The sequence below is a fragment of the Scylla paramamosain genome, unplaced genomic scaffold (genome assembly GCF_035594125.1).
Source record: "Scylla paramamosain isolate STU-SP2022 unplaced genomic scaffold, ASM3559412v1 Contig40, whole genome shotgun sequence".
In the NCBI taxonomy this organism is placed as follows: Eukaryota; Metazoa; Arthropoda; class Malacostraca; order Decapoda; family Portunidae; genus Scylla; species Scylla paramamosain.
Genome location: NW_026973705.1, coordinates 485,182 through 502,500, shown reverse-complemented (window position 1 = coordinate 502,500; position 17,319 = coordinate 485,182). Strand labels below are relative to the sequence as shown.

General features: G+C 39.9%; 1 protein-coding gene across 3 annotated transcripts in view; it reads left to right on the top strand.

Annotated features, from left to right (window-relative positions):
- Positions 1–9,491, top strand: part of LOC135098018 (uncharacterized) — a 28,049-nt gene extending 18,558 nt beyond the window's left edge. For 2 of the 3 annotated variants that reach the window (XM_064000198.1, XM_064000199.1), the window contains 5 exons: positions 5,076–5,125; positions 5,386–5,515; positions 6,115–6,163; positions 7,633–7,780; positions 8,944–9,491. In XM_064000198.1, the coding sequence (XP_063856268.1) occupies positions 5,076–5,125; positions 5,386–5,515; positions 6,115–6,163; positions 7,633–7,780; positions 8,944–9,327 (761 nt within the window). In that variant the 3' untranslated portion in view covers positions 9,328–9,491. The remainder of the gene's footprint in view (positions 1–5,075; positions 5,126–5,385; positions 5,516–6,114; positions 6,164–7,632; positions 7,781–8,943) is intronic. The other variant, XM_064000200.1, reaches the window with a different exon arrangement.
- Positions 9,492–17,319: the final 7,828 nt, after the last annotated feature.

Here is a 17,319-nt window from a genome sequence, read left to right as displayed (position 1 = left end):
AGGTATGGAGGGAGGGAGAAGCATGGACTCGCTCAACCTGAGTTGCCAAATGTCATTTCAAGGCATATGGGAGCAAAATAAAAAGTGGCAAGTTTAAAAGTAACCTTCACATCGTATGATGTAAGTCTCAGTTACACGCTGTTCATCATATGATGTACATCGCAGTTTGTGGGTTAAATGTTTTTTTTTCTGGTTTATCGCATTGATTAGTGGAGATTTGTCTCTTCCAAAAGTGAGGGTTGGTTTCTTCTATCATGTAGATGAGTCGTGACTGGCAATAAGCTTATCTCAACTGTGGATGAGTGCAATTGCGGGGAACAGTCAGAGCTGCCTGGGTGGTGAGTCTTGTCGGGATGTCTTGCCTTGCAGATTTGTATATTCTCAGAATATTCCCACTTGATGAATTCTTAGTAAGTGTGGGCACTTCCGGGGCTTGTGGGCAGAAGAGAAGCCTCAGCTCGGGTCATGGTGGACCTGGATGTAGGTAGTAGCCAGTGGCGACTCGTCAATAGGGACTGCGAGACTGCAGCCCCCCAGTGGATTTCTAGGATTCACGAAAATAATGTTTATTTATGTTTGACTATCATTCACATGAAAACACCAGTTTTCATATGTTTATATGGAAAAAAAATACTGCAAAACAGTGAGGAAGTGCGGAAATTATTTACTATTTAATGATACCAAAGCGGGGAGAAATGGGGAGAGACTTCCCAGGCATAATGGCGAGTGTGGACTGCATCCAGCGCAGTCTTGTCTCGGTTGTTGTTGTGGCTAGGTGAGTGTTCTTGGGTCGGTCTTATTTTCGATCGTGTTTTTCAGTTTGTCAGGGATGGAGAGGCTAAATGCACTTGCCATGATTTCAATAGAGAAGATTTCTATGAATAATATGCCAGGTTTAAATGAAAAAGTTATTGATCTGTTTGCACAAAACAGAAACAGGAGAATGGACTTCCTTTTCAAATAGCCTAGGCCAGCACTAAGGAAGTCAAGCATTTACTGTTAGGATAAGACCTAAAGAATTAAATAATTATCGGTAATTGTCTAGAGTCCTTACCGGGCCTTATTACTGGTCTATTCACTTCAATTCTTTTACACATACCTTCACATGCACCTAAAACATCATTTTAAAGTGGGGGACAAATGCCCCCTTCCCTCTAGTCGGTTAGGTTAGGTTAGGTTAGGTTAGGTTAGGTTAGGTTTTAGGTGCATGTGAAGGTATGTGTAAAAGAATTGAAGTGAATAGACCAGTAATAAGGCCCGGTAAGGACTCTAGACAATTACCCTAACCTAACCTAACCTAACCTAACCTAACCTAACCTAACCTAACCGACTAGAGGGAAGGGGGCATTTGTCCCCCACTTTAAAATGATGTTTTAGGTGCATGTGAAGGTATGTGTAAAAGAATTGAAGTGAATAGACCAGTAATAAGGCCCGGTAAGGACTCTAGACAATTACCTAATTATCTGTTTATCTTTATAACCTATCAATCAATGGTATGTTAGACAATAACAATAAAAGCATTTAAGATTTTATTTGTCTGACTTACTAAGAAAGGAACTTGATATTGACTGGGTCAAATACCTTTCTGAGTCAACCAATATTGAGGAAATGTGGGACAAATTCAAGTCTAAATTGCATGCCGCAACCGAGAAAAGTGTACCCACAAGAAAAATGGGGAATCTAGATAAATCCAGGAAAAGGTTGAATAACAATTTGCCAATGAACAAGAAGTTATGGTCTAAGATTAAAAGGAAACAAAGGTTGTGGACAAGAATGAATTCCTTAAAGAAAGATAATTTAAATGTGCTCACTAGAAATGAGTATCTGGAGACAGAGAATGACTACAGGAGACTGAACAATCAAATTAGGAAAGAAACCCGAGATGCCGTGAACCTAAAAGAAAGGGAGATAGCAAAGAATGTGAAGGAAAACCCTAAACTATTTTGGAAATATGTGCAAGCTAAGACAAAAAGCAAATCAAGGATCCCAGATTTGTACAAGGGCACTGTGGAAGGAGGTCGAACTGAAAATGATCTGGAAAAAGTTGAAGTTTTAGCAGAGCAATTCTCAAAAGTGTTTGTTATGGAGCCAGAAGGCGAGGTACCGCACTGTGAGGTGAAGAATGTACCATCATTGAATCACCTGCAAATAAATAAAGAAAAAATTGAAATGATCATTAAAAATCTAAAGAAGTACAAATCTCCGGGACCTGACGGAATACATCCCAGGATTATAAAAGAAGCGGCGGAACTATTGTCGGTGCCTTTAGAAATAATATACCAGTACTCCTTTACACATAAGGAGCTCCCGCGAGATTGGCTTATTGCTAACATTACACCTATATTTAAAAAGGGCTCCAAGGATGATCCAGAAAATTACAGGCCTGTTAGTTTAAACTAGTATTATATGTAAAATTTTTGAAACAATGATGAGGGAGGAGATAATGGCACATATGAGAAGCCTTGGTTTATTTAGTGAAAAGCAATATGGCTTTATCTCTGGGCGATCAACAGTACTTCAACTCATAAAGGTTTTGGACAAATGGACTGAATATATTGATGAGGGACATGCAGTGGATGTAATATATTGTGATTTCATGAAGGCTTTTGACAGAGTTCATGAGGCTTTTGACTAGTTGAGTGCCACAGGGAACTGTTCTTGGGCCGTTGTTGTTTGTCATATTTATTAATGACCTCCCTGTAAGTATATTAAATAACAGCGAAGTTTACCTATATGCTGACGATACAAAGATATTCAGGTGTATAAAAGAAAAAGATGATTGCCTAAAGCTGCATCAGGATGCTATGGAGCTATACTCATGGAGTGAAAAATGGCTGTTAAGTTTTCATCCGGATAAGTGCAAATATATGAGGATAGGAAGAACAAGTATTGAAGATCAAGACTACAAAATGGAAAAAACAACTAGAAAAGATTACTTCTGAGAAGGATGTAGGGGTAATATTTAATGATAAATTAAGTTGTGTGGATCACCTGGTAGAGAAAGTGAACAAAGCCAACAAAATAGTGGGCATAATTAGAAGGACCTTTGTCACATTGGATACAACAATATTTAAGGCTTTGTTTGTGGCATTGGTAAGACCACATGTGGAGTACGCTAACCAGGTATGGAGTCCACACCTAATGAAAGACATTGAGATGGTCGAGAATGTGCAGCGAAGGGCTACAAGGATGGTGCCGGGACTCGAAGGACTGAGTTATGAAGAAAGATTAAAGAAACTGAACCTACCAACACTGGCATACAGAAGAGCACGGGGAGATATGATAGAGACCTACAAGATACTTACAGATAAATATGATAGCATCTGCAGTCAAGGCATATTAACACTCAGAGAAGAAAACATCAGTAGGGGAAATTCCCTGAAGCTGTTCAAAAAGAGGTCACGACTGGATGTTAGGAAACATGCTTTCCCTTGTAGGGTGGTTAATAATTGGAATCAGCTGTCAGAATGGGTGGTTGGAGCAAAATCAATTAAGCAATTTGAGGGCAGACTTGATAAATTTTGGATTAATCAAGAACTAAAATATAACTATAAGGCAAAAATCCACCGCATGCTACTACAAGGTGAACATGTAGATCTGGAGTCACAGGCGTAAGCCTCTTCCAGGAAGTCTTCTGTGAGTATCTGTGAGTATCTGTGAGAATGTGAGGCAGCCCCCCCATCAGTAACAGTCACGAGCCGCCACTGGTAGTAGCTGTGGTACGGTGTGAAAGCTGGTGGTTTTGGTTGTAGGACATTGAGGTGTCACAGCCTGATTAACTGATACGAACCTGTTATTGCTAATATAAGCACTGTGAATCCCTTTCACTGGTTTGCTGCTATCACAGTTATCCCAATATATTACTGAGCTGCCTTATGAGAAAGTTTGGTGCTCTTGAGTACAACTTTATCATGGTCATCTGCTTGTGGGGAGTTCTTAAGAACTGGCATAAGAATAACATAAATGCATCAATCTTGACTAGCTAAATTCTCACTATGCTTATTATGTTCTAAAACTATAATTGTCATATAATATCAGTGTTATTGCATAGGTTAATTTGAGTGAGTTTCGGGTTTACAGTCCAGTTCCCCTGCTGATGAAAGTTGCATCCCATCTGAGTACAACACTCCACCACAGCCATTGCCACCACCACCTGCTATCTCTATCTCCACTGCCACCACCGTGTCAGCCAGGCCAGAGGCATGGGATCCTAATGTTCAAGATAAGTGATTCCACTATCTGTGGCCTGGCCATGAACACTGTAGCCATAAGTTCTGCACATCATAAAAGGCGGTTAAAAAGATGTATTTTATCCCACAACGAAACAAGAATTTCAGGCTGATGTAGAATGATAGATTGACAATACCTTAAATAGTAATTTAATTCAGACTGATTTAATTCAGATTATGGTAATCTTTTGATCAAAGCAAAGTTCAACTAACATTTTACCAAGTTGTGATTAGTAAGAACCAAGTCCAGTTTTTGGCAGTGATTATTATAATTAATTGTTTTTGATGATTATAACTGTACACACTCCATTGAGCAGATGACCACAGCATGTAACTGTAGATGCTTACAGCCTGGTGAGGACTTTACTGCAAATCACCGTGTTATGTAGAGGATCTTTTAATTTTACACTTGCAACTATTAGAGCTGCCTGCTGCTGACTGTCGATTATGAAATTCTCTCTCTCTCTCTCTCTCTCTCTCTCTCTCTCTCTCTCTCTCTCTCTCTCTCTCTCTCTCTCTCTCTCTCTCTCTCTCTCTCTCTCTCTCTCTCTCTCTCTCTCTCTCTCTCTCTCTCTCTCTCTCTCTCTCTCTCTCTTCATCTGGCACCACTACCATTGTTATTTTTCATGTGTTACAAAGGATATGTTGTGGGTCACATCCATATGCCTGTTATAGATGATGGAAATAATTTATTGTGTGTGTCACCAAATTTGGGAACAGTAGAACATATCCGCTGTCAGTGCAAGAAGTTACTGATGTAGATCCTTGCAAATCAGGAATTGCTTATGATTTCATGATGTAAATATTTATGCTTGGAAATTGATCAACACATCTCTTTATTTTCAGGTCTAGATTCAGAAGCAATGAAGATGAACCCAGGAGTGCCCCCTTATATGGTAAATAAATTTCATGAAGATATTTATTTACTTATTTATTTTTCTATCCTGTCAAAAAAAAAAATCACAAACACCACATTAAGGAGGGGATGACAAAAGATTACACCTCTATATATTTTATATTATTTTTACATAAGTAATTTGAAGGGAACTGCATCCAGTTGCCATATATGTATTTATCTTTTTATTCAATCTCACCAAAAGTATATAGGTTTGATCTTCGTTTCTGTTGAACTAAATAATTGTAAATGTATTGTCAGGTGTACCACATACCCATGATGTATGGAGGGTTTGGGGACTACAGCTACAACCCTCACTGGGTCTGTAGCATTCCTGTGATGCCTTCCCCTGCTACAGTAGAGGAGGGCAAGCAGACACCCTTGATGCCAGGTTAGATACGTTGTGTTGATCATTTTCAACTTCAGTAGTATATTTTCACCTGACAGCTTTTTTTTATTTCAGATATACATGATATCACTTACTCTTCTACTAACTTTTTGAAGGCTGTGTAAGTTGAAAGGATAATTGTTTTTGAAGTGTATAATTACATTAAACCTTTATTTTTGTGTAATGACTAATCATAGATGAGGAAGAGCACATCACAATATCCAAAAGTTGCCATATCTGTGGATTCATTCTCATATTTTGCTCTCAACATCATGAAACTGATGTACTGAATACAAATAAATTAATTATACCCATGAACAAAAGAAAAATATCTGTCAGAGTGAGTGCCAGACACATGATGTAAAGCCACGGTAAGCCTGCAGCATGAGGCACCGATAATATTTTGATTACCTTATATTGCCACTTTTTTATTCGATGCAGTTCACTTTGTTACACTTTTATGGATTATTATATCTAAACTAAGTTATGTCAAACTTTTTTTCTCTGTACCTTGTTATACAGTGAAGAATCAACATCACTGCTTGCTCATAGATGAGATAAGAGTTGAATATTTCTAATGTTACTTTCTGGAATATATGCAGGAACAGATGGGTATCAGCAGATGGTGGCTGTTGGGGGCTGGGGACAGGGGTAAGTGGGTAATATGCCTCCCCCAGTTGGTGCTCTGCCCACCTTCTGCAGCGAAAGGTTATCCTCCTTTGCTGTGAGAGCTGCCGCTCCCTTTTGTGAGTTGGATTAACAGCGTTTGAGTGTTGGAATAGTGTGTCAAGGTATGGGGTTGTTGCTTCAAAACTTCATCAGTGTGTGCCGCCTGCTTTATTTGGGTCATTATTTTTCTCTGACTGATGGTATCTCTCTTATGAATTTTTATTTCTTATCTCCACCTCTATATATTTGTTTTGAGCAGAAAATAGAGATGTGGTGATGGTGGTAAGTGGTTAATTGTTTTTATTTTGCTTCTCCACTTCATTGGGCACTGTGAATTAACACCAAGTTAGAGTTTAACACTTAAAAGATTCCACTACTGTCCCATGTCTTGCTTTTTTTATTATATTGAAAGAGAAAGGAGAGAAAATTTGGCTCCTTTTTTTTGTGCACTGCATTGCAGCTCTTACAAATTTTTATAATGTGAAAAAAATTCCATATGGATTTTTTTTTTTTTAGGGGGGAAGTAGTGAGTGAGATTTATCTAAAGAAAGGAAGTTTGACAGGAGTTAGTATTGTATTTTAATGAGTAGGAAGCAAAAATATTGGTAATAATAAAAGAACAAAACCATCAGTCAGATTTGGATAGCAATCTATTAAAATAAGATAATGGTTTATAAACATTATCTTGCCAGCTCGTAATTAGGAAAAATTTTGAAAAGCAAGATTATAGAAACATAATGTGTGATGATGATATCTTTTAATGATTTTCTTACATGGTTTTTGGTGTGAGATTAACAACCCCTGCTCTATATTAAGAATTTGCATGTTTCTCTAACACTGATATACTAATAATTCCATCACAATAAAAGGAAGATAATTCTTGAAAAAAAACTGCAAATTTTTGTGTTTAAAGTTATTTCCTCAAACTTTCTCGAGAGCATGGGCAGAGTAGAAGACTTCTTACATGCTCTTGTCAATTTATTCTCTATTCCAGTCACCTTTCTCTCTCTCTCATTAACTATATTCAGTTTTATTAAACAGTATGTGATAAAGTATTATTTATCTTGTACTCTATATAGACATACAAAATCAGTTACCTAATTTGAATTGCAAGAATTTATCCTGTTGACTTTACTCCTGGGACTTCACATGGTCTTGCCCACCTCAGAAGAGGCAGGAAGGAGTTCAGGAACTGAGATGTTCCATAATGATAAAGTACTTAGTCAGGAGCAAGTGAAGACCTGTTATGACCACTTTTTAAAAAGAATAAGCAAGATAAAGGATTTTTAAATTGATAATTTGGTCCATCAGTATATATTTCATTAATAAACATATGCTAGCCTGCTAACACACATGTTGACCACTCCTATATAAATACTGATAGCCTTATGAATATCTTGTGCAAATGAAGAAATGAGTCCAAGATGATGTCAATGATTACCTGTGTACAGCAACCTGAGGGCAGAGACGGAGGGAAAGATGGCCCACCTTTCCACCACCATCACCCATGGGGCCGGGGCCGTGGTGGACCCCATCACCAAGGGAGGCACCACTATGTTGCACATCAGTACTCAAATAATCATGGCAACAACTTTCATGGTAAGCTAGAACAAGTTTCTCTCTCTCTCTCTCTCTCATTTAGATTACATTCTATATACATATAGCTAAGGGGTGAAGTGGTGAAGGAATGATTACTCTTGGCTTACTGATGAGATGACCCAAGTTTGAATTCTGAGCCAGATATTCTCTCTCTCTCTCTCTCTCTCTCTCTCTCTCTCTCTCTCTCTCTCATTTAGATTACATTATACATATAGCTAAGGGGTGAAGTGGTGAAGGAATAATTACTCTTGGCTTACTGATGAGATGACCCAAGTTTGAATTCTGAGCCAGATATTCTCTCTCTCTCTCTCTCTCTCTCTCTCATTTAGATTACATTATACATATAGCTAAGGGGTGAAGTGGTGAAGGAATAATTACTCTTGGCTTACTGATGAGATGACCCAAGTTTGAATTCTGAGCCAGATCTCTCTCTCTCTCTCTCTCTCTCTCTCATTTAGATTACATTCTATATACATATAGCTAAGGGGTGAAGTGGTGAAGGAATAATTACTCTTGGCTTACTGATGAGATGACCCAAGTTTGAATTCTGAGCCAAATAAAGACTATTTGGACTTGGGAATGTGTACAGGATTTAAAACTCGGTTGTTATTTTGAAAGTCAGAAGGCCTGCTTTCAGTCCTAACAAGACACTGAGCCAGTGTGATATGGTATTTGGCTTGATCCTTGTCAGTGAATAGGGGAGGCCTTATTCTGTAGTGAAGTGAAAATCCAACAGCCCTACATTCTTGAGGGAGTGTGGAACTTACAGGTGGAAAGCAAAGTGATAATTTTTCCCTTGCTTTGTACTGTATCTCTTCCTCTACCTCCTTCACTTTCCTCTTCCCTGCTCTTTCTTTTTTCAACCAAGTTCATTATACAAACATGCTAAAGTGAAGTGTGAATTAATTTTTTTTCCCTTCTGTCACTACACATACACACACACACACACACACAAGTGGATAAATGTACAGGTATATTAATGGCAGGCAATTTAATACAAGTAAAATACAGACTTATGCTTCATTAGAAGTCAAAATGTAAGAAGATAAACAAAAGAGGTGAAGAAAAATAGAGGATGATAGTGATAAAATTAAAGGATTAGGGAAACTCTCTCTCTCTGTCCCTGATCTCATTAAGTGATCTCAGCAAGTGTTTCCCAACAGCATGTCATTGAAAATCTGGACCTGTCCAGGCTGGTGAAGGACACTCATTGGCAGTGGGTGGCAGTGACAGACTCAAGAGCAGTACATCCTGCAGGACTGGGCCATGAGGCCACTGAAGGACACCGCTCATTCTGCAGGAAGAGAGTGGCTGTAAGGAGCAGTACAGGAGCCCAGAGAAGGAATGTTGTGTGGGGGAGAGAGAGAGAGGTTATTTTTCTTTTATTTCTGTATTTTTTTTTTTCCTATATCTTCTATCCTGCTTTTTTTTGTTATTCTATTAGAAATGTTTTTTTCAGCTTTTCTTGTTTTTTTTTTTTCTTCTACCTTTATTTATTTATATGCTTTTCTGATGGAAGATACATTATGTTCAGTGTGCCAAGGTGACACCACTCTCCACCTCACCTGGGAACATCACCTGCAACACCCTCTCATCCCAGCCTCACCTAACAGCCATCAGTCATCAACTGCTGCCTTGTATATAATAGTTTTCATATAACCTTCTGTCTTCTGTATCTTGAAGTGAGTAAAGAAAAAAAAAATGGAGTTGATGTGGTTGGTCATTGTCCTTGGGGGAAAAAAAATGGAAAAAAAAAAGACGAGTTGATGTGGTTGGTCAGCAGTGAAGGAACGATGACCTATGACGTAAGTCTATATATAGACCAAGTTTAAGATGCAATTTCCACATAGAGGTCCCGGGTCAGGGTGTCTATAGAATTCTGACCCTCCCTGACTGAAGGGAGGGATGTGGCCTCTATGTGCAAATCACAGCTTAGACTCTGACCAGGTCCTTCCTTCACTGCTGGGGGAAACTGAAACCAACCACATCAACTCTTTTTTTGAGCTTAAGGCAGATTACAACGAAATTTTTATTCTTTCAACATGACAAGCAGTTTCTGAAGTTTGTACATGCCTTTCCATGCAGAAAAAAGATTGCTGGATGCTGGAACTGAGAGTTTCCCAGCCTCAGGACAGCAACACCACTAGACCACCGCCCACAAGTGTTGGGCTGATGTGTAGCTCAGGTTCTGCAACATTCAGCAAAGGCCACCCACTTCTCCACTTCTATCAGGACTCCACTTGTACTTTGAAGACACAGTGTTGACAGAGCTGAACAGAGCTGCATCATTTTCACTCTATGATGGCCCAATTCAGTCATAACACTTCACTTGAGGACAGTTGACTGGCACCAGGGTTTGTCCTCCACTCCATCCATGACGAATGAAGACCCAATTCTGCCGAGACTCTGTTGGGTTGACCGGCACCAGGTTTTACCATCCACTCCATCTCCTTCAGCACGGCTTCAACTGCCAGTCCATTGCTCTCCACTCCTGCACTGATCACCTGCTGGTCCCTCCTGACTCCCCAGGCTTCAAGGGACTGGTGGGCAGGGCTGCAGCATGAATTAACTGTCAAGGCATGAGTGAGGTGGGGTGGCCTAAGCTTTCTTGCATCAAGGCAGCAGCAGGCAGTCTTTCACTCCTGCATAAATCCTGCAAGCAAATAGTTCTTAGTGATACACTCTGGATAACCTTCTGTAGCTACAGAACCTATACATGATCAAAACAGTATTTTTTTTATGTAGAAGGGACATTGGCCAAGGGCAACAAAAATCCAATAAATAAAAAAAGCCCACTGAGATGCCAGTCCCAGAAAAGGGTCCAAAGCAGTGGTCAAAAACTGAAGGATAAGTTTCTTGAAACCCTCTTGAAGGAATTCAAGTCATAGAAAGGTGGAAATACTGAAGCAGGCAAGGAGTTCCAGAGTTTATCAGAGAAAGGGATGAACGATTGAGAATACTGGTTAACTCTTGCAATAGAGAGGTGGACAGAATAGGGGAGGAGGGGAGGCATTCAGTTAACAAGATCAGAAGAGCAGTTAGCATGAAAATAGTGGAAGAAGACAGCTAGAGATGCAACACTGTGGTGATGAGAGAGAGGCTGAAGACAGTCAGTCAGAGGAGAGGAGTTGATGAGACGAAAAGCTTTTGATTCCACCCTGTCTAGAAGAGTGGTATGAGTGGAACCCCCTCCCCCAGACATGTGAAGCATACTCCATACATGGATGGATAAGGCCCTTGTAGAGTTAGCAGCTGGGTAGGGGGAGAGAGGGTGAGAAAAACTGGCAGAGATGTCCCAGAACACCTAACTTCTTAGAAGCTGTTTTGGCTAGAGATGAGATGTGAAGTTTCCAGTTCAGATTATAAGTAAAGGACTGACCGGGGATGTTCAGTGCAGAAGAGGGGGACAGTTGAGTATCACTGAAGAAGACAACCTTCTGGAAGGTTGTGTTGAGGATACAAGTAATTTTCTCATGGTATTTAATCTGGAAATAACTAGGTAATTCATAAGATAAATACATTTGTGTTTAGATAAGAAATGGGTGTGCATGTGTATGGGGACTTGATATAAGTATTTAAATACATAAAACAAACTAATGAAGATCATATATGTAATTTTCTCATGGTAAGTAATCAGAAAATAACTAGGTAATTCATAAGTTATTTTTGTGTTTAGATGAGAAATGTGTGTGTGTGTGTGTGTGTGTGTGTGTGTGTGTGTGTGTGTGTGTGTGTGTGTGTGTGTGTATGGGGGCATGATAGAAGTATTTAAATAGATAAAACAAACTAATAAAGTTAATATAAGTAATTTTCTCACAGTAAGTAATCAGAAAATAACTAGGTAATTCATAAGCTAATTACATTTGTGTTTAGATAAGGAATGGGTGTGTGTGCACGTGGAAAGTTGATAGAAGTATTTAAATGAACAAAACAAATGAGGGTGATGTAAGTAATTTCCTCATGGTAAGTAATCAGAAAATAACTAGGTAATTGATAAGCTAAATACATTTGTGTTCAGATAAGGGATCGGTGTGTGTGTGTGTGTGTGTGTGTGTGTGTGTGTGTGTGTGTGTGTGTGTGTGTGTGTGTGTGGACTTGATAGAAACATTTAAGTAAATAAAACAAACTAATAAAGGTGGTATAAGTAATTTTCTCACAGTAACTAATCAGAAAATAACTAGGTAATTCATAAGCTAATTACATTTATGTTTAGATAAGAAATGGGTGTGTAAAAGTAAAGGACAGACTGAGGATGTTCAGTGTAGAAGAGGGGGGCAGTTGAGTGTCACTGAAGAAGAGGGGATAGTTGTCTGGAAGGTTGTGCAGGGTGGTTTCACCAGCATAGGAGTGGATAGGACAAGAAGTTTGGTTTAGAAGGTCATTGATGATTAATAAGAAGAGAGTGGATGACAGGACAAAACACTGAGGAACACCACTGTTAATAGATTTAGGAGAACAGTGACTGTCTACCACAGCAGCAACAGAATGGTCAGAAAAGAAACTTGAGATGAAATTACAGAGAAAAGGTAGAAGTCGTAGGAGGGTAGTTTGGAAATCAAAGCTTTGTGCAAGACTCTATCAAAAGCTTTTGATATGTCCAAGGCAACAGCAAAAGTTTCACCAAAATCTCTAAAAGAGGATGGCCAAGACTCGGTAAGGAAAGCCAGAAGATAACCAGTAGAGCGGCCTTGATGGAACCCATACTGGCGATCAGATAGAAGGCTGTGAAGTGACATGTTTAAGAATCTTCCTGTTGAGGATAGATTCAAAAACTTAGATAAGCAGGAAATTAAAGCAATAGGATGGTAGTTTGAGGGATTAGAACAGTCACCCCTTTTCAGGAACAAGTTGAATGTAGGCAAACTTCCAGCAAGAAGGAAAGGTAGATGTTGACTGACAGAGCTGAAAGAGATTGACTAGGCAAGGTGCAAGCACGGAAGCACAGTTTTGGAGAACAATAGGAGGGACCCCATCAGCTCCATAAGCCTTCCAATGGTTTAGGCCAGCGAGGGCATGGAAAACATCATTATGAAGAATTTTAATAGGTAGCATGAAGTAGTCAAGAGGGTGGAGGAGAGGGAGGAACAAGCCCAGAATCGTCCAAGGTAGAGTTTTTAGCAAAGGTGTGGGCAAAGAGTTCAGCTTTAGAAATAGATGTGATAGCAGTGGTGCCATCTGGTTGAAATAGAGGAGGGAAAAAAAGAAGAAGCAAAGTTATTGGAGATATTTTGGGCTAGATGCCAGAAGTCACAAGGGGAGTTAGATCTTAAAAGATTTTGACACTTTCTGTTAATGAAGGATTTTTTGGCTAGTTGGAGAACAGACTTAGCATGGTCCCAGGCAGAAATATAAAGTGCATGAGATTCTGGTGATGGATGGCTTAAGTACCTTTTGTGGGTTACCTCTCTATCATATATAGCACAAGAACGGGGTTTGGAAGGTTTAGGTTGAGAAAAAGAGTGAGGAATGTATGCCTCCATGCCAAACACTATCACCTTTGTTATGCACTCAGTATACAAAGACGGGTCTCTGACACGGAAGCAGTAGTCATTCCAAGGAAAATCAGCAAAATACCTCCTCAGGTCCCCCCAACTAGCAGAGGCAAAACGCCAGAGGCAACTTCGCTTAGGGGGATCCTGAGGAGGAACGGGAGTGATAGGACAAGATACAGATATGAGATTGTGGTTGGAGGAGCCCAACAGAGAAGAAAGAGTGACAGCATAAGCAGGATTAGAGGTCAGGAAAAAGTCAAGAATGTTGGGTGTATCTCCAAGAGTCAGGAATACAAGTTAGGGTGTTGCACCAATTGCTCTAGGTCGTGGAGGATAGCGAAGTTGAAGGCTAGTTCACCAGGATGGTCAGTGAAGGGAGAGGAAAGCCAAAGCTGGTGGTGAACACTGAAGTCTCCAAGAATGGAGATCTCTGCAACAGGGAAGAGAGTCACAATGTGCTCCACTTTGGAAGTTAAGTAGTCAAAGAATTTGGTAAGAGTGTTTTGTATGTAGAAAAGGATGATAGATTGTTGGGAAATGATGTTATGGGTGTGGTAGAGAGCATGTTTGATGTAGGAAAGGATGTGTGCTTGTAGTGGGGATGTTCACATGTAGGAAAATGGTGTAGAAGTGTTGTGTTGGTGAGTAGGGGACAGTAGTGGGTGTAGGTAAGAAGTGGGGAGAGAAAGAAGAAGATTAGTTATTATTATTATTAATTTTACTTATTTATCTTATGTCTGGTTTACATGTGTGTGTGTGTGTGTGTGTGTGTGTGTGTGTGTGTTCAAATCTCCTCTTACTGTCTAATTATTTTGTTTATCTATATATGTATCTATGTTTGTAATCTGGCTTTCTATTTATTCACCTGTTTGTTTATATTATATATTTATTTGTCTTTCTTTTTTTCCATCTATCTATCTATCACACTGTACTTACCAACCTGTTTTGTCTGTCTGTGTCAATATGTCTACTCATTTCTACACTAGCTAACCTATCTATCTATTTATCTATCTATCTATCTGTCTATCTATCTATCTACCTATCTGTCTGTCTGTATATCTATCTGTCTATCTCCCTATCTATCTGTCTATCTATGCAAGACTGATGTTTTTTCATGTGTCTGTGTTTGTCTTTTAAATACTTTTTGTTATTGGTGAGATTGTTAAGTTATTTGTAGTTCAAGTAATTCACCATAACATTTACTAGTTATCATTATTGTTACTATAATAATTCTACAATTTCATAGTTTTCCATCAGACTTATTACTTAATTTTCACAGCAAGTTAATAAAAATTAGTTAAACGAGGCCTCAAAGGATTTTTAAGAATTCTTTGTTTGTTATTGCAATGGATCGTTCCTGTATCATATCATCAGAACTTAACTACACTACTTCATTCCATCTATGTATTATGACTATATAAACTAGACTGCACATATTTTCTTAAACAATTCTCATGCATTTTTTTTCATTTTAGCATGTGCACAGTGAACAGAAAAAAGGAGTACACATTTTTTTCACAGCCACTCAAAAATGCCACACACATCACACACAAATTGTGCACTTCACATTCACTTCTTGCCTCAACACCTATACATATAATTTTAGGTGCAGCAAATATCTTTACATCTCCTTTACCCTTCAACAAATATTTCAGCAGGAAGAATCTACAAACTGTACTGTTTTGATGCTTTGGTATATATATATAGATAGACAGATAGACAGATAGATAGATAGATAGATAGATAGATAGATAGATGTGTGTGTGTGTGTGTGTGTGTGTGTGTGTGTGTGTGTGTGTGTGTGTGTGTGTTGTGGTGCTTTGTTATATAGATAGATAGATAGATAGTATGTGTATGTGTTGTGGTGCTTTGTTATATACATAGATAATCTGACAGATAGATAAATAGATAGTAATAATAAAAAAGGCTTGCTAATCCTCTCCCAGAAAATAAACAAATAAATAAATAGATACATAGATAGATAGAGATAGATAAATAGATAGTAATAATAAAAAAGGCTTGCTAATCCTCTCCCAGAAAATAAACAAATAAATAAATAAATAAATAAATAAAAAATAAGGGATAAAAAAAAAGTGTTTTAATTTAAGAGTCTGTATTTGTGTAGTCTTAAATAAATATATCAAACTCTTTCTTGTTTATTTGTAATGTAAAACATTCATTAAATTCATGTGCAGATGTTTAATTTTTTTTTCCTAGTAATGTTACCGCCAAGCGGGTGAAAGTTGTTGTGCAAGCGAGTTTGTCAATGAGGACGGAAAGGAGCTGGAGGTGAGGGCGACGACCAAGACGAGGCCTAAGTCAGCAAATTTCTTGTACGGTCGGTGTTGAGGTAGTGTTGATGTAAGAAGATGAAGGATGCTTGTTATGACATGAGGCTAAGATGAGGCCGGCCTTATCGCTGTCGCTAATGGATAACAATGGACAGGGTAGGAACCCAGGCAGTAACTGAGGACGATAGGGACACTTTGCTGAGGACACTCGTGCAGGGAGGACGCGTGTCGGTGCAGAGACAGAAGTAGATAGACCTACCTAGAGCACCTGTCAGAAAGGGCGTGCGCATTACTTAATGATTACCCCAAGACCCAAACACGTAAGTGTAACAACTGTCTGTGTAAGAATACATTATCCTATAAGTAATGTGCAGAATCATACCTATATTACACAAATTATTCATACAGAATATTGTCTATGATCATTAATGTATGTCTTCAGGTTTTGACTTAGCTAATTCAAGTGAATCCAACTGGATTCAATCAGATACAATAAATGATTCGTGTCATCGTGTGGGACTGAATCAACATTCGCCGCCTGCTGGTGGTAAGTCAAAATGTGCTTTGACGCACGCTTGAGGTAGACAGTGCTGGGTGACCAGAGAAGGGACCCTGGAAGCAGCATCAACGCCGGACACACGGAGTGGACGTCACCCCTGGCAGCAGACATCACAAGAAGAGATGAAAGGTGCCCAACCAGGACTGGGTAGTGTGCGTGTTCATTCGTGTGTTTGTGGTGACGCACGGAGCGGCGGGCGGCAAGCCTGCCCGTGGGAAAGCTGGGTAGAGTGTGTTCCTTCGTGTGTTGGCAGTGGCGCACGGAACAATGGGTGGTCACCCTACTCCTTGGAGGAATGGGTAAGGAGTCTGTGTTCGTTCGTGCGTTAGCAGTAGCCATGGAGCAGCAGACGTCCTCCCTACTCCTCCGAGGACTGGGTAGGGAGTGTGTTCATTTGTGCGTTGGCGGCGACGCACGGAGCAGCAGACGGCCTCCCTGCTCCTCCAAGGACTGGGTGGGGAGTGTTTGTTCGTGTGTTGGCGGTGATGCACGGAGTGGTGGATGGCCAATCTGCTCCTCCAAGGACCTGGGGAGGAAGGGTGTGTTCGCTCGAGTGTTAGCGGTGGCTCATGGAGCGGCGGGAGGCAAGCCCGGCCCTCCAAGCTTGAGGTAAAGAGTGTGTTCGTTTGGGTGTTGACTGTAGCTCACAGTGACCCATAGAGCCACTGACGGCCTTCTCACTCCCTCCAATACCAGGGGGAGAGGACCTGCTTTGGACTCAGATGTGGGGGCAGGAGCGAATTATTGCGTGAAGAGGACCTGCTTTGGACCCAGACGGGGGCAGGAGCGAATTATTGCATGAAGAGGACCTGCTTTGGACCCAGACGGGGGCAGGAGCGAATTATTACATGAAGAGGACCTGCTTTGGACCCAGACAGGGGGCAGGAGCGAATTATTGTGTAAAGAGGACCTGTTATGACCCTGACGGGGACACGAGTGAATTATTGCAAAAAAAAAAAAAAAAAAAAAAAAAAAAAAAAAAAAAAAGGTTCAAGGACTGAGTGTTGCTGAAGCAACCACCAGAGACTGAGTTTGTTTGCTTGCAGAGGCAAGCACCAGGGACTGAGTTTGTTTGCTTGCAGAGGCAAGCACCAGGGACTGAGGTTGTTTGCTTGTAGAGGCGAGCACCAGGGACTGGGTTTGTTTGCTTGCAGAGGAAGCACCAAAGACTGAGTTTGTTCGCTTGCAGAGGCAAGC